At 40.9% G+C, this 22,125-nt stretch overlaps 1 protein-coding gene and 1 long non-coding RNA gene across 4 annotated transcripts in view; one reads left to right on the forward strand and one right to left on the reverse strand.

The window, feature by feature from the left end:
- LOC309373195 overlaps nucleotides 1–22,125 on the forward strand; it is a 336,584-nt gene that overhangs the window by 304,967 nt on the left and 9,492 nt on the right. The window lies entirely within an intron of this gene.
- EDN3 (endothelin 3) overlaps nucleotides 4,573–22,125 on the reverse strand; it is a 38,660-nt gene continuing 21,107 nt past the window's right edge. The window contains exons 3-5 of one of the 3 annotated variants that reach the window (XM_081917343.1): nucleotides 11,017–11,193; nucleotides 9,486–9,625; nucleotides 4,573–7,413 (exon numbers count right to left, since the gene is read on the reverse strand). In XM_081917343.1, coding sequence (XP_081773469.1) covers nucleotides 9,499–9,625; nucleotides 11,017–11,193 — 304 coding nt within the window. In that variant the 3' untranslated portion in view covers nucleotides 4,573–7,413; nucleotides 9,486–9,498. The remainder of the gene's footprint in view (nucleotides 7,414–9,485; nucleotides 9,626–11,016; nucleotides 11,194–22,125) is intronic. The other 2 variants (XM_081917344.1, XM_081917345.1) reach the window with 2 other exon arrangements.

The following is a 22,125-nucleotide window of genomic DNA, read 5'->3' on the forward strand; positions in this document are numbered from 1 at the left end:
GGGTGGAAGAGGAGGCCGACAAACATAGGAGGCAGTTCCTTGGAAGTCAAATCTACCACCTGAGGCAGCTGCTTCACCGTGCCTCATAGGTGGGCCAGCTATGGCTGTTTAAAGTGGTACCATAGTGCTTTAATTGTATAGTGTGAAAAGTGGCCTAGGTGTTGCCAATTTATTATTTAAGAAGCTTTGGAAATATAGGACAACCCATATGTTCCCTTCCTCTTCTCCCCTGCCCCTCAAACACACAAACACACTGCAAGTAGAGCTTTCATTAGAAGAAAGTGCTTTTTTTAAAAAAAATCAGCTCAGTAAAATACCAAGATAATGTAAACAGAGAATTTCAATATTCCTTGTTTAAATTGCCTGGTATATTGTAAACCACTTAATCCTGAAAGATTTTGCTGTTCTATAAACCTTTTCCATACATAGAGAGAGAGATATTTCTAATCTCTTTTCTCTTTTCAGCATAGCTACAGAAACAGATCTTGTTCTGTGTATTTAACATTTTCCTCGACTGCTGCCGTAGCAGATTCTAACAAAGGGATTAAGAAGTTTTAAAGTCCACAGGGGTGGCACATTGTTCCGTTGGTCAGGAAACACTTTTGTGTTAGTTTACTCAGCTTAATGGTGGCTGAGATTACACTCTTTGGAGCTTTATTCTGACCCAAATTTCCTGGACCAGAGAGTTTCATGGTTTTTTGTCTTGTTTTGTTTTGTTTTTGCACAGGGCAGCCTCAGAACCCAGAGAGAGGAGGCTTTAAAGGCAGGGAATTCCATGAGCTGATGGGCAGGATCAGGCCCTCTCAGGCATTCTTTCAGACATTGAACCCTCTTCCTTAGTTCCCTTTACTTAACCAACCTTTTCATGCTTATAGATACCTGATTTTTATTTGTAGCCAGCCCCAGTAGAATGGTGTGTTTATCACCTTGATATTTACTTGCTGAGATTACCATCCGAGATAGCTCGGATGATAAAGCATGGGACTCTTAATCTTAGGGTCATGGGTTTGAGCCCCACGTTGGGCAAAATAGTCCTGATTTGTAGGAAGTTGGACTGCATGACCCTCCTGGTCCCTTCCAACTCTTTGATTTTATGATATATATATATGGGGCCAGTAAACTCTGTTAGCAGCATTGATTCTTGCGATCCCTGGGACCATTGAGCCTGCACTTTGCTGCTCCTTCAGAATGCTGATTGTTCTGCTCTAACACTGCCTCTAATGGGCTACAGCAAATCTCACAAGTTCTGGGCACTAGATAAAAAGTACAGGGAAATAGGTTTCCATAAATAATCCTCAAGCAATTTAGCCTCAGCTTTTTACTGTTGATAATGCAATTGCCCTGTAAAATGCACACAAACCCCTCCCCCCCATACTATGGAGGCACTAAGAAAATCTTATCAGTTGGGACGGGCCCTCTAAGCATTACACCTGAGCATCAAAACCCTTCAAAGAGGGATGGAATTCAAGATTTGGGAAAATGGCCAAAGGGACCCAATTCCCCTTTGCTGTTTTGTTTTCTGCTACATTTGGAAGTACCTTTCCAACCCCGCAATCTGAAGAGTGTTGTTTGTTTAGTAATCCTAGTGAGGTGTGGTTACTGGTGAAAAGGCTCTCTCATCTCTGCTCTCCTAGACAGGTGCAACTGGCACCCACCTTGGTGTCCTTTCGGCACTACTAAAAGACTTTGTAATTTTCCCAGGCCTTTTGATCTGGGTTAATATGGGGAGTACGGGATCTCAGATGATGTCTAGACAGCATCTTAAAAAGCAGAGCTATCACCTTGCTAACAAAGGTCCATATAGTTAAAGCTATGGTTTTCCCAGTAGTGATGTATGGAAGTGAGAGCTAGACCATAAAGAAGGCTGATCGCTGAAGAATTGATGCTTTTGAATTATAGTGCTGGAGGAGACTCTTGAGAGTCCCATGGACTGCAAGATCAAACCTATCCATTCTTAAGGAAATTAGCCCTGAGTGCTCACTGGAAGGACAGATCGTGAAGCTGAGGCTCCAATACTTTGGCCACCTCATGAGAAGACTCCCTGGAAAAGATCCTGATGATGGGAAAGATGGAGGGCACAAGGACCAAGGGGACGACAGAGGACGAGTGTGTTCTCAAAGCTACCAGCATGAGTATGACCAAACTGCGGGAGGCAATGGAAGACAGGAGTGCCTGGCGTGCTCTGGTCCATGGGGTCACGAAGAGACAGACACGACTAAACGACTAAACAACAACAATGGGATCTCAGGGTGACTTTTACCATCAGAGGGGAGAGCATAGGCAATTGGTTCCTATTTCCCTCTCCAGAGCACCCAAGAGCCTACAAGTAGCCTTGAGTAGTCATGCTGGCTTACCCTTCAAGACTGGTGGTGTTCTGGTGAATACCGAGTCGGTCCATAATAAAACATTGCTCAGCTAGGATTTGATCATGGATGAGGGGGCTGGGCTGGCATGCATTACAGAGGCCTGAGCGGGTAAGCCAGTTGTGCCCTATTAGGTGCTTGGCCAGATTGGAGGGTCAGAGGAGTCGCAACTGACCACAGGGTTTCCGTCATAATCACTAGGAAACCAATCTGGCTGGGTGCCAGATGTGAAGGGCTGTTATCAAGTGTTGGGTGACTGGCAGATACCGCTTGCCCTGATTCATGTGTTAGAGACAGTCTTCAAGTGTGGTTTGGAGAACTGCGGGATTTTAGCTTGTCATTTTTTCAGGTCCAGCTCAGTAATTCATGGGCAATGCATCAACCACTGGGCTGCCTCAATACATTGATCGTAGGTCCACACATAGTCATATCCTTGGTCTGGTTTTTACTACAGGACAAACTAGGAGTAAGCCAATGGCCAGGAGGGGTGATCATCTGCTTTGCATTAAGAAGGTCCTATGTTCAACCCTTGGTATCTTCAGATTGGGCTGGGAGTGTCCCATCTGAACTCCTGGAAAGCCAGTGCCAGTTGGTATGTACACAATACAGAGTTGGATGGAGTAAGGGTCAGACTCAGTATAAGGCAGCTTTTTATGTTTCTGTGTCATAGACGGATCACTTTCTGGTGAGGTTTGGACTAATATGGAGAGCCAGTGTGGTGTAGTGGTTAAGAGCGGTAGTCTCGTAATCTGGGGAACCGGGTTCGCGTCTCCGCTCCTCCACATGCAGCTGCTGGGTGACCTTGGGTCAGTCATACTTCTTTGAAGTCTCTCAGCCCCACTCACCTCAGAGTGTTTGTTGTGGGGGAGGAAGGGAAAGGAGAATGTTAGCCGCTTTGAGACTCCTTAAAGGGAGTGAAAGGCGGCATATCAAATCCAAACTCTTCTCTTCTTCCTCTTCTAATATGCCCCTTCCCCACTTGGGGCAAAAAGAAGAAACAGTCCTCCAGCCACTTACAGTGAGATACTGACCATTGTGCCTTTTAAAGCACCTACCCACCCCACAATGACTCCTGGGAACTACAGTTTATCCCTCAACAGAGCTACAAATCCAGATTGAAACGAGCACCGCTAGGCCTGCATCATGCAGTTGAAGAGCCAAAAGAACTTCCTTCAGCCTGTTTGTGGCTAGCCTGCGAAGGAATCAAATATGTTACTGGTACGGAAGAGTCTTTATTAGTTTAGTTTCCCTGCATCAAATAAATAGTTGGATGGCAATCGCAAAGCTGCAGCCAATCACTGTGCTTTGAACTGTTTCAGATGCCTTTGATCCATTCATATCCAAGACAAAATGAATTATGGCAAGTGTTGCATCCTTCAGAAACTTGGCTGATAAATTACCCAGGCAGAAGCATCACTAACCCAGAAGCAACGAAGAGAATCATGTTTCAATAACTTTGTGGGTTTTTACTATTGGAGTTTGTCTACAGACATGGCATCCCTTGAAATTTCTTGCTAAGCTACTCATTCAGATGCAGACTAAATCTACTCAGCTTCATATTTATCTCATTTAACAGGAGCCAGGGTTAACAAACTAGCATTCCTTTTGGCTGAATCAAAACTAGGCATATCCTTGTTCGATAGTAAGTTCTACAATTTCTCTTTATGACTCAGCCTAACGTTTTAAGAAGGATGGAAATAATTTGATAGTTCTGTCACTACCCTTCAAAAAATGTACTGGGGTGAATTCTGGAAACGGGGAAGGTGAGGGGTGGGACTTAGATCAGTTTGAACTGAAGGAAAGCTGACTGAAAAAAGTGCCTATTGGCTAGCATCTGTGACATCACCAACAAGGCTATTTTAACTTTTTGCTTACTTTAGACGTTTTATGGAGGAGCTAATAACACTTTATTTTTAAAAAGCATATTTTATTCCCAACAGTCGCTAGAAACGTTTTGCAACTTTTTTTTAATGTTTGCAGTTTTGGCTTTAATTATGTGATTGATAATAAGACTTTACGTACCAGAACCATGATTTGGCCAAGGTTCCCAGAAGCACCACCACCACATAACGGCATCTTCAAAAGCGCTTGGCACTCAACAGCAGAATCTGTACCCAAAGCTGAAAGTTGCCATGGCTGCTGGCAATTTAGGCTTAATCAAGTGTGATGCAAAGAACTTGTAGCCTAAAATATTGAGATTAATATCATCTGGGTAAATCACAAACCTTTTATTTTGCAATATGTTGTTGCAAAGTTACTCAAGTAGAGGTGGGTAGCAATCCAACAAGGCCAAACTAAACAAACCACAGAAATTTGCTACAATCCATAAGTTAAAATTGAAAACAGATTCCATAGGAGTTGAAGCAAGTTTTGACCTGTATTTACCTAGGCTCAATAAAGAGCCAGTTTAATCTCATCATTGAGCCTCATCAAACTTAACAGAATAAATTAATCACAACTAAATTTGAGTCTCCATTCTTCTTATGTGATGCAAGTATAACTAATTACCTGGCTTGGAGACACCATATTTGCTCAATTTGATCTTTTGCTATACTAATTAACGCCTGGATTACAGAAAATGAATTTCCATTGTCTATAGGAACCCCTATCAAACCATTTGGGACTGTAAGGAACCTTGGGGAAACGGATATTCTAATTAAACCATTGACATGTATTTAATTCCATTACCTGATTACATAAATTTCTTTATATGTTGAAGGCCACATACTGGGGAAATTTGGGGCCACAGTGTTGGACATTTTTTTGGTACATTTTACATATGGTCAAAAGATTTAATTGTTGTGATAGAAAATACTCAGCTGCCTAAGTATCCTTACAACAGTGTCAAACTTCCTATGTGACTATTCCAGAAGACTGCTGGATTTTTTGAAAGAGGTATGTACACAAGCGACATATCCAGTGCCTAGCATTTAGGTCAAAGATGATCAACTTATTCTCAGGAGCTACTACAACTCCCATAATCACTGACCATGAGCCATGCTGGACAATGCTCATGGGAGTTGTAGTCTAAAACATCTAGAAGACACTGAGTTGACTACCATGACTCTAGATGATAGTCTGAGGTCCAGAACTGACACACCTAGTGGACAGTTATATTCCATGATAAGGTTACTGTCTAGGATGAAGGACTTTCTGGGTAGAGACAGCAGGAACTCAAATGCTATGAAGTCACTGACTGGGGTGGGGCTGAGGGTTTGCCAGATAAAAGATTTGTGTACCTTTCTGCATTTTCCGAGTCTGTGGAAAGTAGCGATAGAATAAAATTTGCATGAAATACACGAAGAGCATCATTTTTCTTTTGCTTACAATTGGAAGCAGACAAAGCTGCAGCTGGATTTGGGCCTTATTCTGTACGACAAGGGCCTGCTTTAAAAACAGTTTCATATGCTCACATTGCACACTCATATTGTGACTTTCTAAAAGAAATCTGTGGTTATTAAAATTTCCACATATACCTCAGATAGCAATCTATCTCATAATAAAAGGTTAGTTCCTTGAAAAAGATTGATTTCTCCACTGAGTTAATTAAAAGAAACACACACAGTAAGAAAAGCTATTTGCCAGTACAATAAATAGACTAAATCTCAACAAAATACATCAAATTGGGGCCAGGAAAATAGAAAACTAGTATAAATGTGATAATGGAGAGAGGTGTTTTACTTTTATAAGTAGAATAATTTATTTATGTAATATATTCATATATATATACTATATATATATATAAAATAGACAAAAGATCTCTTCCTTTCTTGCTGAAAACAATGTCCGTTACTTATTTTGCAAATTTTATATAGCTGGTTTGGGGATTTGCACGCTTTCTGAATGAGCCCAAAAGTTCATCAGTTCAGCCTACAGTCTTAACTGTGGTCTCCAGAACTATGTTCTTGTAAAATAATAGACTTTTAAAGAAAAATCCATTCTTATGAAAGTATCCTTTGAAAGATTCTCAACTATCAATAATGAATGTCTTTTTCCTCTTTCTGATTAGCAACACTGGGTGAATGTTCTTCCGCAGTCTTCTTAACATGCACCCAACTAATTCAAAAAGGCCATCCATTGATTGTGTAGAAATACATCCAATTCTTCTGCTTCGTCTGTTCCTCAAAAATGAACTTTCATAATTGCAATTAACAGTTCCCATCACTGTATTTTCCCAGCCAGTCTTTCAAGCAATTTGAATTAAGGGCTAATATATGGCTTTGAATGTCCTTCAAATGCATTTTTAATGTTTCAGAATTTCTTCACCCCAGGGCAGCAGAGTGAATAGGACGGATAAACTAACGTTCTTCTCTCTCAACATCTATCCAGTAGATCTGTTGTAAAATTCCATTTCAGTGCAGGAATAATTGGTGCCTAAATCCAATAGCCTATGAAATACTCCCAGTATACTGTTAGCTTGCTATATGTTATAATTATATTAATATTAGCCATTCATATTCAATCTGCATAGATATTGTCATTTACATTTCTTCACCACTGAGATTACAATAGGAAGACAGGTTTGAACAACATTATGGAGAAAAGGGTGCCTTTTATAAAAAAAAAAAAAAGTGACCAGAATATCAAATACAGGTACTGTTCCAATGTCCCAACTTGTCCCATGATAACTGCATGCGAAAAGCTGGACATTCATACATATGACAAGCAAACAAGTGAAGGATTCTTTTTTCCTGTCCCACATCTTGACAGAGTAGGAAAGTTTTTTACTCTTTGAATCTTTTTTTTTTCTTTTTTAGCCAGTGGGTGCATTTCTTGGGACCGTAAACAGCGAAAATGTTGCTTTCCAAAATTGATGGATGCCATCATGGATGTCACCATCATGTGGGGTGTATAAGACTCAAGAAAGACATTAGCCAGAACATTGCAGTTCAGTAACACTTCCTCCAGGCAGGTACATTGTCCACTTTCAAGATTGCATCAGTTCAGGAAAAGGAAGCACCTGCAGGTAGATAATCCATTTGCGAGTCTTGAACATTTGTTCATCTTCAGTGAGTTTCATATCTTAGGTAGTAGGTACTCAACTTCATACCTGTGGAAGAAAAATGCACAATGAAAGGCTTTTCCAAATGCTGTTGAAATTTTGTTTTGTATTCTGAAACCATTATTATTTTTAAGGGCCAAAAGCAAGGGTTATTTTATAAATAAATGAAACAAGCACTGAGATCCTGTGTGGTGGAGTGGTTAGAGCTGCTTTCCTCAATGTGATGTCTGCACAGATCAGTTACAGATCCCACAAGACCCCTGCTCCATACAAGACTTCAAGAAAAATATATATTTACCAGGTGTCTGGACATACTGCAAAGCAAAGTGTTGTCAAGCCATCCAGCTCATTTCTGGTGGTTACTGCAAGACACGACTTAGCTCCAATTTCCCCCACACAAACCAATTTGTTGCTGTTGATGTTTTGATTGATGACATGGGCTTTTCAGGAACAAACTATGAACAGAATGCTTATGCAACTTTTGCACCATTTGCTGTGGAATAATTCTTCATTTATAAATATATATACCCAGAAATGTAGCAAGCAGTGCCAGGAAATGTGCGGGCAGCAGGCAAAAAATTAAATTTCTGAGAACTATTAGCCATATGTTACCACAAAAATCAACTGCCATTCTAGCAAAGAGAATGGAATTGGAGTAAGCATCATAGTATGGAAGGAACTGCTTTTAGTTATCATAGTGCCTTAGTCCACAACTAGTTTTAAAGTAGGTCAGCTCTGAGCAGGGAAGGGAGGGTGCTGCAGCAAGCCTCCCCTGCCCATCTTCAAAATGGGCTGCCAGCAAGTCCTACTGCAATTGCTGCCACTATCTTCACACACATCTTTCATATCTGGGTGGGCCAGCATATTCCTTGGACCTTAGGCTAGGGGCTTTGATATGGCCCAGTCTCCAGCTGGATGGAATTCTACTTACTTCATTCAGGAATAATCCCACAGACATGAAGTTAGGGTAATGTACGTGGGTGGCGCTGTGGGTTAAACCACAGAGCCTAGGACTTGCCGATCAGAAGGTTGGCGGTTCGAATCCCCACAACGGGGTGAGCTCCTGCTGCTCGGTCCCAGCCCCTGCCAACCTAGCAGTTCGAAAGCATGTCAAAGTGCAAGTAGATAAATAGGTACCGCTCCGGCAGGAAGGTAAACGGTGTTTCCGTGCGCTGCTCTGGTTTGCCAGAAGCGGCTTAGTCATGCTGGCCACATGACCCGGAAGCTGTACACTGGCTCCCTCAGCCAATAAAGCGAGATGAGCGCCGCAACCCCAGAGTCAGCCACGACTGCACCTAATGGTCAGGGGTCCCCTTACCTTTACCCTTGGTCCACCTAGCTAGATTAGTGAAATTAGTGCGATGGAGGGGGCATCTTCCCCAGGTTGGTGCCCTCCAGATGATTTGAGCACTAGCTTGGGAAATGCTGGTCTAGTGCAATGTTTGGAAGGTTAGCTGTGCACGTCGGAAACCCATTGTCAGTTTCCTGCTGGGTCGTGAGGTAGCGTGACTGGCTGGCTGTCATCAAGTCTTAATTTTTCAGCCTAACCTATCTCATAGGTCAAAAAAAGACGAAGATGTGGAGTGGTAAACCCCTGCCATGGCTGAAATCTCTGCCATGAACTCAGTATGTGGCTTTGAGCAAGATACTGTTTCTTAGTACCCGCTCCAACTTCAATTGTAGGAGTAATAAAACTGATCCATCTTATTATAAGGCATTTGTAAGGCTTACTGAAATAAGGTACCGTATATGAAGCATTTTGAACACTCTGAAGTGTTCAATATGTTTCTATTAATAAAACAGTATTAAAAAATTCTAAAATCACCACATAATTATTTTAGGTTATGCTTTCTGGTTTGCACCAAACAAAGCTATTGAGTTGAGTTTGGTTGCACATTTGAGTCAACAGAAAACACTTTTTTGCATACAACACTTCTGCCTTGAGGCAAACCAATTTCATTTTTTGGCTGGAAGAACAGCGATGATTAAAAAGTGCCTTAAATATGCACATGATCAGGTAGAAACATGCCTGCTACCTGCTTCTAGGCCTTTTCTTTAAACTAACAGACTTGACAATTATCAAAATATTAACTTGCCCTCCAAACATTTTAGCCACTTACGCGCACAATATAATTAAAACATAAACTGCACCTCTCCACTTTGAAGAAGCTGAAAATTCTCCTGGGCTGCAAAGTGAGATATATGCTCCTTTTCTCGATGGGGATCTGTTTCTTCTCTGCTGTTCAGTTGCTCATTATTACTATGGAAAAGAAAGTTGGGGCTTTTAAATTACCATGCAATTTCTTCATCCCAAATATTTATCTAGCTTTAGTTTTTAATTTGCATTTTGTATTTTATTCTATTATTTGTATCCATTGTTGAAAACCACCAATATCCTAAAAGGTTTTTAAAAATAAAGGGTTGTAGCTAGACGTACTAAGAGTTGATCCACTAAAATTAATAGATATATTCCCTAATTTCAGTGGGTCTGCATTAAGTAGGACTAGCACTGAATACAATCCAAAGATTGTTTCCTCAAAGAACAAGTTCAAAACATGCCCATTGCTTTTCCAGCATCTGCCTTTAAGGAATGCTAAAATAAAGCAAGAACTGCTTAACAAGTTAACTGGACAAGTGAGCACGACTTTTTTTGACACTATTTCCACAATCCCAAATAAATATTAAGGGCTCTTCTCCATGTTTCTTCCATTCACTAAACTCATCTGGGACAAACTCTGGTGCTTGCGCTATCTTACAAACACCTGAGTTTCCTTGTAGGATCATAGCAAGGATCAATCTAGTTCACTATTCCATTTCCAATGGTGTCATAGCCAGATGATTCTCAGCAGCTCACATGTAAGGTGTTAAGATTATAGATATCCGTAACACTTCTGAATGTGAATACACCAAACAACTGAGCTGGCTGAACTCAGTTTCAAACAAATTAACAGTGGCATAACACATGGGCCATTCTTACCCATCTGCACCATGAGCATGCCGCTAGCTGTGGATGCATGTGAAAGGGGACAGTGCTAACGGCCATCATCACATTTGTGGTAGGGAATTCTATACAGTCATACCTTGGGTCTCAAACGCCTTGGTTCCGGAACAAATCAGCTCCTGAACGATCAAAACCTGGAAGGGAGTGTTCCAGTTTTCGAACCATTTTCGGAAGCCGAATGTCTGGTGCGGCTTCTGACTGGCTGCAGGACGCTCCTGAAGCCAATCAGAATCTGTGCCTTGGTTTTCAAACAGTTCCGGGAGTTTCAAACGGACTCCTAAAACACATTCTGTTCGAGAACCAAGGTATGACTGTACACTGAATTAAGTACTTCCTGAAAAGTTACTTCCTGTTGCTACTGCATCATTTGGTTTCTCTTATATGAGAGAGGGAGAAAAATTATAACCACACTATTCTCAATTCCTTTTAGATACCCAAATACCATAAAACAGGAGAGTGCAACATGCATTATCCTTGGGCTAATTTCATGTGAGTGCTAAGAAGGGGAAAATGAGGGAAAGGGGGCTATGCAAGAGAGGATAGGGGACAGCCCCATCCACCATAAACTCTGTCCCCACCTACCATCAGTATGGCGTCCCTCAAAAAAAAAGAGGGGGCTTCTCACCCCTGTCACAGATGAACAATCTTACCATTGGCCATTCTGGGTCCTTCTGCAAAAGTGCATACACTGCTTGTCGCATCTGTCTGCACAAGAGCAGCGCAATGGAGGCTGTTTTGATGAATGCAAGCTCTTACGATGCCGCTCTGTAGATCTTTTGCCTCTGAAACTTCCCCTGTAATTTGCCAGTCCATATGGAACAATCCTCCTGCAACAAAAACGTAAGAATGCCTTAGCATTTTCAAGATTGTATGGAAGCTATCAGGGGGTCAGCAAACCTTTTCAGCAGGGGGCCAGTCCACTTTACCTCAGACCTTGTAGGGGGCCAGACTATATTGGGGGGGATGGGAGATGAACGAATTCCTATGCCCCAAAAATATCTGAAGAAGTGTGCATGCACACGAAAGCTCATACCAAGAACTAACTTAGTTGGTCTTTAAGGTGCTACTGGAAGGGGAAAAAAATTGTTTTAAATAAAAGCACATATTCTACTCATGTAAAAACACCACGCAGGCCCCACAAATAACGCAGAGATGCATTTTAAATAAAAGGACACATTCTCCTCATGTAAAAGCAAGCTGATTCCTGGACCGTCCGCAGGCTGGATTTAGAAGGCGATTGGGACGGATCCGGCCCCCGGGCCTTAGTTTGTCTACCCATGTTTTAAGTGTTTTTACCCCACACTTCAGACAAAAAGAGCAGCCATGGTGGGCAGAAGCAGCAGCATCCCGTGAGAAGGAAGGAGGATGGTATGTATTGTATTATTGCTTCCCAACTTACACCTCAACGCAAGCAGCCTCAATATCCTCACTAGAGTGACTAACTTCCTAAATTTATATCCAAAAGATATGATAATATTAAATGAATTAGCAAAATAATTTTGGAATACATCCTGGAGTGTAAAAAGGGAGTCTACTCCAGACCTGGTAAGAATCGCATGAGGACAATCAGACTGGAAAGAAAAGAGAAAAATAAGGACATGCTGTGGAATTATGGAGGAGAGGGGGAAGGTAGCCGAATGACTTTAATTAAAACTGAAGAAATAAACCAGATGATTTCCCCTCCTCCCCTCCCATATTTCAACAACTCCCTTTCAGTCTCAACGAAATAAGAGTTCTGAATTGAAGAAGGAAAACTGAAAAAAGCCAGAAGCTGCATATAAAGTCCACATGGATCTATCTATTCGTGTAAGACCCCCACAAATGGCCTCACAAGACATTTTATGTCAACATACATACTTAACGAAAGTAGCTGCAGCTTTCAGCTATACCACACAAATCAATTTGCATGCACTAGTTCACTTAAGAGACACAGCCAGTAATCTGGTTTGGAGACAATGCTAAACTATGGCTAAGTGTTAAATGCACTAACTTTGGGCTTGTGCACTTCTTCCAATATGGCTGCAAACAGAAACTTGTTAGTTTTCACTTCCGTTTTCAATTAACTGAACTCAAAGTATGGTTAACCTTAAATGTGGTTTAGGCAAATAAGCAAATATAATAAACCATGGCTTTGGGCTTAACGCTAAAGTGCGGTTAAGCAAAAGTAGAAGCAAAAGTTTCCAAAATCCTCCTCATAACGGGAGGAATGAGCAAACCAAAGGCTCAACGAGGCTTGTTTCTGCAACAATAAACCATCATTCACCAATTATATGCCCACTCAAATGCTTTGATCTTCAGAACTGGCACTTTTACAAGAGCCACATAATGTTTGTTAAACACTTACAATGAACCAGCGCTTCAGTGTAGACAGGTTTCTTGTTGCACTGTTTTCGGTGCCTGGTAAAACCTTTTTTGTCTAGGCAAGCCTACCCAGACATGTAAATTTAACCATCATTTTAATATGTAACATTATTTTATAATGTATATTTGTTAACACTGCTGCTTTTATTTATGTTTTGGGGGCAGAGTTGTTCAACCTGTTTTTAAACATCTGATTTTATCAGTGATTTTAATTTATCACGTATGTAAACCACTTAAGAGATTTTGATGCTCTTAAATAAGTAAATGCCAAAAAGTATCAGAGAGGGAGAGGAACAGTGCAGATCAGAGCCTTCCAAACTGTGTGTCACAACACATTAGTGTGTTGACTGCAGTGTGTTGGTGTTTTCACGCGAATGCTTCCCACACCCCTCCCAGAGCTGGAAAGGGGTTAGTTTAACCTCTGGCTTGCAAGTAAAACTGAATTTCTGTGTCGCAAAATGATGCATGTCTAAGAAGCGTGTCACCAACATGAAAAATTTGGAAAGCTCTGGTGTAGATAGTAACGCTTCTAAGCCATAGTTTATTGTTTCTTATTATTGTCACAATTAGTTTATTAATTTCCTTCTAAATCACTGTCTCTCGGCAATTTACACATACATTAATTTAAAAGTTAAAACACGGTAACAGCAAATAAATTTAAAACACGACTAAAACCCTGACAAGTGGACCTTCATGGGTAAAGACCCAGCCCAATCAGCTGGGAAAGACTGAATGAACAAAACTGTTGTGAACTCTTTCTGGAAAGAGCGGGTAGCGGGTGCCAGTCGTACTGCGGCAGGAATGTCATTCCACAGAACAGGGGCAGCCGCACTAAAAGTCCTACTCTGAGTTACTGCAGAGTGGGCTTCTGAGATCTTTAGAATTTGCAGGAGAAACTCTCCTACAAACCACAGCAATTTACTGGGTTTATAAGAGATAAAGCGGTTTCTCAAGTAACCTGGCCATGACTTACAGGGGGAATTATAAGACTATGTTAGCACCAATCCACTCAACCTGCTAGAAAATTGGCAACCAGTGCAAATTCTGAAAGTAAGGAATTATATGCCCAGGGGTAGCTTACACCCACAAGCAACCTAACTGCCATGTTCTGCACCACTTGCAGCCTCCAAACCCCACACAGAGAGAATTGTAGTAATCCAAACATGAGGTTACTGGTGCACGAACAACTATGATCAAGTTATCCTGATCCAGAAAGGACTGAAAAAGCATTTTCAGAAATGGTTTTTATATGTGTGTAGATTCCACCCTAGTCACTAAGGACACCTGTACAGTGGTACCTCGGGTTAAGAACTTAATTTGTTCTGGAGGTCCGTTCTTAACCTGAAACTGTTCTTAACCTGAGGTACCAGTTTAGCTAATGGTACCTCCCACTGCCACCGCACTGCTGCCGCTGTTCTCATCCTGAAGCAAAGTTCTTAACCCGAGGTACTATTTCTGGGTTAGCAGAGTCTGTAACATGAAGCGTCTGTAACCCAAGGTTCCACCGTACCTCCAGTACAGTACTCCTTCAGGGAGAATCCAAACTCATTTAGAATGATATCCAAAAGGGACAGTGAAGAGTCATGAGTCCCCACAGAATCATGTAGCTCATTGGAGTAAAACAATGATAAAATTGGAGCTCTGAGATGCTCGGAGGAAGGGTGGGAGAAAATGTAACTATTCAGTAATGCCCAAGACTGGTTCCAGCAATGTCATCACAACCATTTCCTTCCTCCACTTGTATGTCCAAGAAGAGCTCAGTCATCAAGAATGATTACATTCTGCTGGAATTGCCAAATGAGTCTTCAGTGTTAATCCAAACAGCACTGGAAGCTTACATATGTACACAAGAATACAAAGAATGGCAACGTTGATTGGCTATAGCGGTTACAGAAATCCTATGACTGAAGAAGAGGCATTAGGAAAGAAGGAAAGAGGAAGAAGGAGTTTGACAGCTGAAAGTGTAGGAGGTTGCATCAAGGCCTAGGAATGGCCTGAAAGATTGGTACAGAAAACATGTATTTGCAAAAAGAAATGGAAGTAGATAAGAAGGCACTAAGTGAAACAGGCAGAAGAGAAAGGAGGAAGAGGAGTGTAAAATCATGGAAAAATTGCAGCAATAGAGAAAATTAAGCAATTTAAATGGGCTAACTGTGAATAAATTGGTAAGTAATTGCACTCCAGCGCAATCCTTTTGGGCTTCAGCCTACACTGAAAAAGTCAACTCTCACTTATTACAATTATTTCTTTAAGCCAAACACAAGCAAGGGAACACAGTGAATTTTATATTACATGTTTTAGGTTTATGTGCTCCTCCCCAAGTGCCCGTAAATATTAGCCTGACCGTGAAAAGCAATGCGTCAACAAAACTACCGAAAAATTTATTAGAGTGGAAATGGGAGTGGGGAAGAATTCGCAGAACACTGACACTAATCTTGGAAAAATTAATAGGGTTTCGCACCAATGCGTATGACTAGTAAAATTCCCCATCTCAAAGACATTGGGTGGCTGTGTGTCTCATTTCCTGTTTCCCCCCCACACACACACACACACAACATAGTACAGCGAGCAGTCTGATCAAAATTAAGTTTTATTTTCTCTGGTTTTGTACACACATACACACAGAAAAAAGGAGGACAATTCTGAATTTATGCAGCATAAATGTTGTTTAATATGGAACCATACAAAATTCTAAAATATTCAAACTTTATTCAGATGAATTGAATTGAATGCTGCACTAGAAATCTCAGCTCCAAGGAAGGTAGTACAAAAAATTTTCTCGCTCACCAAGCCACTTGTTTTCCATCTATTTCTTTAACACACACACAAGCAAACAAGAAAACTGTTCTTCTCTCCCAACCCCCTCTTCTCCTGTGTCTGGGTCAAAAACAAGGCATGAGAAATTAATTTCTGCCTCTTAAAACAAAACAGACCTTCCCACAATAAGGAAGGGAAGAAGGGCATCAATAAACATCAATATAGAGGTAGAGAATGTGAAATAACGCAGAGCAACTTCTGCAGCAATAAACACAGCATATGGGAGTTAGTACTTACTCTTCTGCATTTTAATATTCAGCAGCATGAATAAATGTACACGAGTATTAAATGCCTCAGGACACCTTAGACCAGATTGGTACCCATTTTAGCTCTAATATTGGCCAGCCACCTGTGAATGTCCATTTATGTCATTCACAAACATGGCCTGATAGAAACAGCCATTATGCATTGTTTACATCCTGCATCTGATAATCAGGAATGTACTGCTCCTGAATATGCCATTTTTCATTATTTTGGCTACTATTTTCCATGAAGCCATTCAATCCTCTTTAAAAGGACCATTAGACAGAGCGTTGGACTATGATATGGAAGGCCAGGATTCGAATTCCCCATTCAGCCATGAAGTTCAATGGGTGGCCTTGGATCAGTCACTGCCTCTTAGCCTAACCCACCTTACAGGGCTATTGTGAAGATAAAATGGGTAGTGGAGAATCATGTACACTGACTTGAGATCCTTGGAGGAAAATATGGTACATAAACGGCAATAAGAACATAAGAAGAGCCTGTTTATCGGGCCAATGGCCAGTCTAGCCCAGCATCTGTTCTCACAGTAGCCAATCAGATGCCTGTGAAAAGCTCACAAGCAGGATTCAGGCACAAGAGCGCTCTCCCCTGTTGTGGTTTCCAGCAACTGGTATTCAGAAGCATTGCCGTCATGAATTTGCATTGCCATCATGGATTTGTCTATCTAGGTTAGTGGCCATCACTGTCTCTAATGGAAGCGATGCAGTTTCCTTTTTTCTTCTTCAATCTATTTCAGAAACTTGTCCTTTTTCTCAATCAATCCAAAATCCACTTACCTAGAAGCCACATTGAACGCAATGGGACTTCCCTCTCTGCAGACATGCATCGGATTGCACTTTCAAATGTTTTATTTAAAGCATGAACAGGTGGACCTGCCCACATAGGATGCCATGCTGTTATACCCTTTAAGATAAAAAATAAAACATACAAAACTGGCCAAAGACTGTAAGACTAATCAAATCTGTATCAACTAAGACTAGGGAATCTAAACCCAAAGCAAACTATGGGGCTACTGTCCTTAACCACAACACCACCCTGAAATCTATTTTTAGGATGCAAGTACACTTTAGACTTTTTCAAAATAAATAAATTTAAAAGATAAACTAAACTTTCCCATTCAAGGAGGAACGGAAAGCTTTTGCTGCTTACGATGTGCAGGCTTAAACCTCATCCAATTTTATTTTTCTCAAAAACGTCTGAGAACCACCAAACATTAAAATTTGCATGTAAAACAGCAAATTATGTCTGTCTCTGAACAGTTAGGCAAAACTAGTAGCTTCCAAAAAGGATTATCCGCTGTCTGTTTTGCCTGCCCTTTTTCCCTGTAGCGATTAGAACTATAATCTTTCCATTATTTACTTTTAATAGTTTGAGACATTGATTCCCTCTTAATCCCTCTGTCTGTCTCTCTCTCATGCAAAGTTGGAAGCAAATGCGTATACAACCCGGTGCTGTATAATTCTCTCACGCAAATCTCCCAGAAGACCACGGCAGTTTAGCAAAGGCTCAGGAACTATCCAAACTAGATTCTACAGTCCAATCCTGGGTAATGGCATTTATAAGCTTCTTTACATAATATTCTGTGTGTTTAGTTAATTTTATTTGAACTGCAATTAGCATTAAACCGTTTGTGTGTTAGCTGGATTGATCTTCCCTACAAATATAAGGAATAAGTATGCCAACAAAGTTTAAATCCTTTATTTTTATTGTGTTTTGAAAGATGTTGCCAACACAATACTTTCGGAACCTCGAGAATTTATCTGCAACTTAAGACAACGGTACAGTCATACCTCAGCTTACAGATGCTTCAGGTTGTGTTTTTTCGAGTTACAGACCCGCCGAAACCCGGAAGTACCAGAACGGGTTACTTTCGGATTTCGGTGGTTGCACATGCGCAGAAGTGCTAAATCGCGCTTTGCGCATTCGCAGAAGCACCAAATCGCAACCTGCACTTAACACTGCGGGTTACGAACGTGCCTCCCGCACAGATCACGTTCGCAACCTGAGTGTCCACTGTGTTCTCTAAAAGTGTGTATACACACACACACACACACACACACACACACGGTGAGTCTTTTAAAAGAGACCCCATGGAACATGTATACTCTGTATCTACAGGGCCTCTTTTAAAGGACTCGCCCTGTATATCTGCCTGCAGCAAAAAATACATGAACAGCTAATGTTTCATGAGCAGGTGTCAATGTTACCGGAATGTTTACTGGAAACTGTGGAAAGAACGTTTTCCGATAAATGACCTGTGACCAACAAGTGACTATTCACTGACAGATACACAAATAAAGGCCTCCCAAGCAAGGCCTCGTGCATATAAGGCTTTACTATGTGTTAACAAATTGCAGATCTGCACAGAGTCCATGTGAGAAGTTGTAATGCCCATGGGAATTTGCACTTGGCTGTGGCAGTGCCCAAACTATTTGTTTCTTTTCAACCTAATCTTCATCTTCATTTGCAAGGAAGACAAATGTCAGAGGAGTCCCATTTTTTAACACAAGGATTTCATATTCAAAATCATCATACCGTTAAACATTTTCTTTTCAATTTCCATCTCAGACTCAACAATAACAAATTTGCCAACTGAAACCAGTACTTCAGTGACTGCTTCAGCATCTGTGCTTTCTTTCAGGATAATCATATTTCCTATGAGGGCATCTTCCCCTGTGTTCATTTTAAAATATGTGAAATAACCATTTACACTTTGTGTTCAACACTGCCTTCAACATTTCTACATTTCTACATTTGTACTGTCACCCTGTGAGGCAAGGTATGAAGCCTTTGGCTCCGGACGTGAAGTTTTGGATTTGTAAATGAGTCCACCTGTTCAGCCTGGCTCATCAGGCTGGGCCTCCCACTCCTTGACCCATTTGAGTGGAAACTGGTAGGAACTTGTATATATTTCAAGAAAAAGAGTGGGAGCTCTATTAGAGAAAAATCAATACTTGAGAGAGGAGTAGAAAAATTCTAAGTTGTATGTAAAATGTCATCTTGAAAAGCTGCTTACCAGATGGAACTTTGGAAAGTTTTCTTTAAGATTATAAAGAGCACGTTCTTTAAGATTATAAAGAGCACGTTCGGTATATATGAAAATGAAAAATGGGTCTGTAGGTTGACATTTTAATGGAATTACCCTCCTGTTGTTTTCAGTGGGTAGTATGTGAAAGGGTTTGCATGTAATGTTGGATAATAACACAAGTTTAGCAGCTGCAGAAACCTAAACAAAGGTTTTGCACAAGTTCAATGTCAGTGGAAAGTAGCATGCAAGGGGCAGATTGGACAACACTACTAAAGACCACCATATCCAGATCAGCAAATACTAATGTATTGTATATACCATTTTTTTCTGTGTATAAGACTAGGTTTTTTACCAAAAAATTTGATTTAAAATTGGGGCTCGTCTTATACATGGGTAGTGCTGAGAGGTGTTTTCTTAATTTGGAGTTCCAAAAATAGGGGGAATCTTATACATGGGGGCATCTTATACACAGAAAAATACGATAGATGATAGATAGATAGATAGATAGATAGATAGATAGATAGATGATAGATAGATAGATAGAGATAGATAGATAGATGATAGATGATAGATAGATAGATAGATAGATAGATAGATGATAGATAGATAGATAGATAGATAGATAGATAGATAGATAGATGATAGATAAACCAACAGCATGTGTATATTGCCTTTCTATCTTTAAATGAATGCAGCCTTCCCAAGGCAGGTAATAAATCTCTGTTAACTTTTTCTCCTTTCTCCTTGGATGCTTAACTTACATAAATCCTTGATACAAAATTGTCCCATGCTGCCCACTTCAGCATAGTAGAACGAAGTGTGGCTCATCCTGTTTCACCACCTGAGGTGAAATAGGAAGGTGTCGCCCCCACCAAAGCTTCACTTTCCAGCGTATGCAGGCTGAGACCCTATCTGCCCGCAGACTGCCTCACCAGAGTGGTGCATGCTCTGGTTATCTCCCGCTTGGACTACTGCAATGCCCTCTACATGGGGCTACCTTTGAAGGTGACCTGGAAACTACAACTAATCCAGAATGCGGCAGCTAGACTGGTGACTGGGAGTGGCCGCTGAGACCACATAACACCAGTCTTGAAAGACCTACATTGGTTCCCAGTATGTTTCCAAGCACAATTCAAAGTGTTGGTGCTGACCTTTAAAGCCCTATATGGCCTCGGTCCAGTATATCTGAAGGAGCGTCTCCACCCCCATTGTTCTACCCGGACACTGAGGTCTAGTGCCAAGGGCCTTCTGGCGGTTCCCTCGCTGTGAGAAGCCAAGTTACAGGGAACCAGGCAGAGGGCCTTCTCGGTAGTGGCACCCGCCCTATGAAACGCCCTCCCACCAGATGTCAAAGAGAACTACAACTACCAGACTTTTAGAAGACATCTGAAGCCAGCCCTGTTTAGGGAAGCTTTTAATGTTTGGTGTATTACATATTTTAATATTTTGTTGGAAGCAGCCCAGAGTGGCTGGAGAAGCCCAGCCAGGTGGGTGGGGTATAAATGATAAATAATAATTATTATTATTATTATTATTATTATTATTATTATTATTATTATTATTAATATTGCAAGATCTTGAAGTGAAGCTACTGCCAAGCGACTCCAGGGATTCCATCGTCCAAGGCAGCTGCTTCAGTCTGCCTCATGGGAGGGCCGGCCCTGGTAGAAAGCTCCAGAACCACTTTACAGTCCACCAGAAGTTTGTATTTTTAAAGGAGGTGTTCCTTTACATACGGCACTGAGAAGTAGATAGGTGCACAGATAGGCAATGTTAGTATTATCAGAACTGTCAGTCACCAGAAGGAGAATTATAATAAACCCCTGCCACAGACACAAAGCCAGCTCCAGGACATCAAAGATGTTTTCTCTGTGTGTTCAAAGAATGCCCAAAGGGACCTCTAGAGACAGCTGTGGCTTCAGGTTTCTTTTCCCATGCTTTTTTTTTTAAAGTTTAACATCTGCTTAACGGTCCATTAAGGAAACAACTATTGTTCCCCGTCAATTAGCAGGCTATAAGAGAACACTCTCACTGCCCTTTACACAGCAGCATTTTCATTGCAAAAGACGTTATTATGGCTCCTGACATTCCAGCAGTGTCAGTCAACAATGAGGAGTCTGAGACTAGGCCGCTGTCCAGTTCAAGGGCAGAGGAAAATAGATTTTGTAGAATTTACACTTATAAAAAAAAAATAAACCTACCACATTACTAATTCTTAAAGGCGGACTAAAAGCAACAGGTTGCTCCACACTACAAAATGACAACTCAATATCTGAGCACAAAGGAACAAGAATAATTTTAGTTTTAAAATTCTTTTTTTTAAAAAAAAAAATATGTTATTGGTGATGCCCTAATAGTAATCAGACTGGAAGTAATGGGGATAATGTTCAGCATTTGTGGCTTTGGCATAATAATTCAATGGGAGATATGACAATCAGCAATGTGAAACAGCTGTGTGGCAACAGCTGAAAGCAGAAGTTGACTGCATTTTGATTTCGGCAGCCAGGATCTCAGAAAACAATTGAAACTATACTTTTTGTAGCACAGTGGGCAAAAGTGAGAAGGGAACATTTCTTTATTTTTGTTCTCTTGTGAAGCACCCAAGCTAAAAATCAGCTACTGAAGTTAACCTCAGCAAATAAAGAACCAGAGTATACCGTTTGATTCTGGAATTGTTTTTGTCACAAAAAGGCCATAGATGTGTTCTAAAAATAATGTTCCAAAAATGAACATTGACACTGATTTGTTAAGGCATTTAGTGCATCTGCCCTTGGTATTATTGAGCAATTCTATAGTTAGTCACTTATCCAGAGCAATTCCTAGTCGCACCGACTATTTTGTAACTGTTCTAGGTGGACTGAGGGGGAAGGGTGTGAACTGGTAAAACATTTTGAAGTAATCTGCATTAAAAGGGGGGGAAAGATTCTGGGGTTGCAATCCTAAACACATTTACTAGGCCACTCAACACATTTACTGTAGATTTACTCCAGAACATAAATGCACAGGACTGCAATAAAAGCTGCTCAAGAGCTGTCCAGAGTTCCCTGGAAAGAGGAATTGATTGCCAAAGCCACAAATCCTGTGAGGGGAATATGAAATACGGGTCTCCTTGGGTGGCTTTAAAAGGTGGCTTTGACTGAGGGCTCATCTATGCTTCTGCTTATCCCACGCCTATAAAGCACAGTCTGAGAGGTTTTCCCCAGGGGAAACTTGCTCTTTACCACTAAATCGGAGCAAACGACTGGAAAAACCGACTGGCGTTTGCTTTGATTCAGCACTAAAAAGTGAG

Source organism: Podarcis melisellensis, assembly GCF_964234715.1.
Source record: "Podarcis melisellensis genome assembly, chromosome: 6".
NCBI lineage: Eukaryota > Metazoa > Chordata > Lepidosauria > Squamata > Lacertidae > Podarcis > Podarcis melisellensis.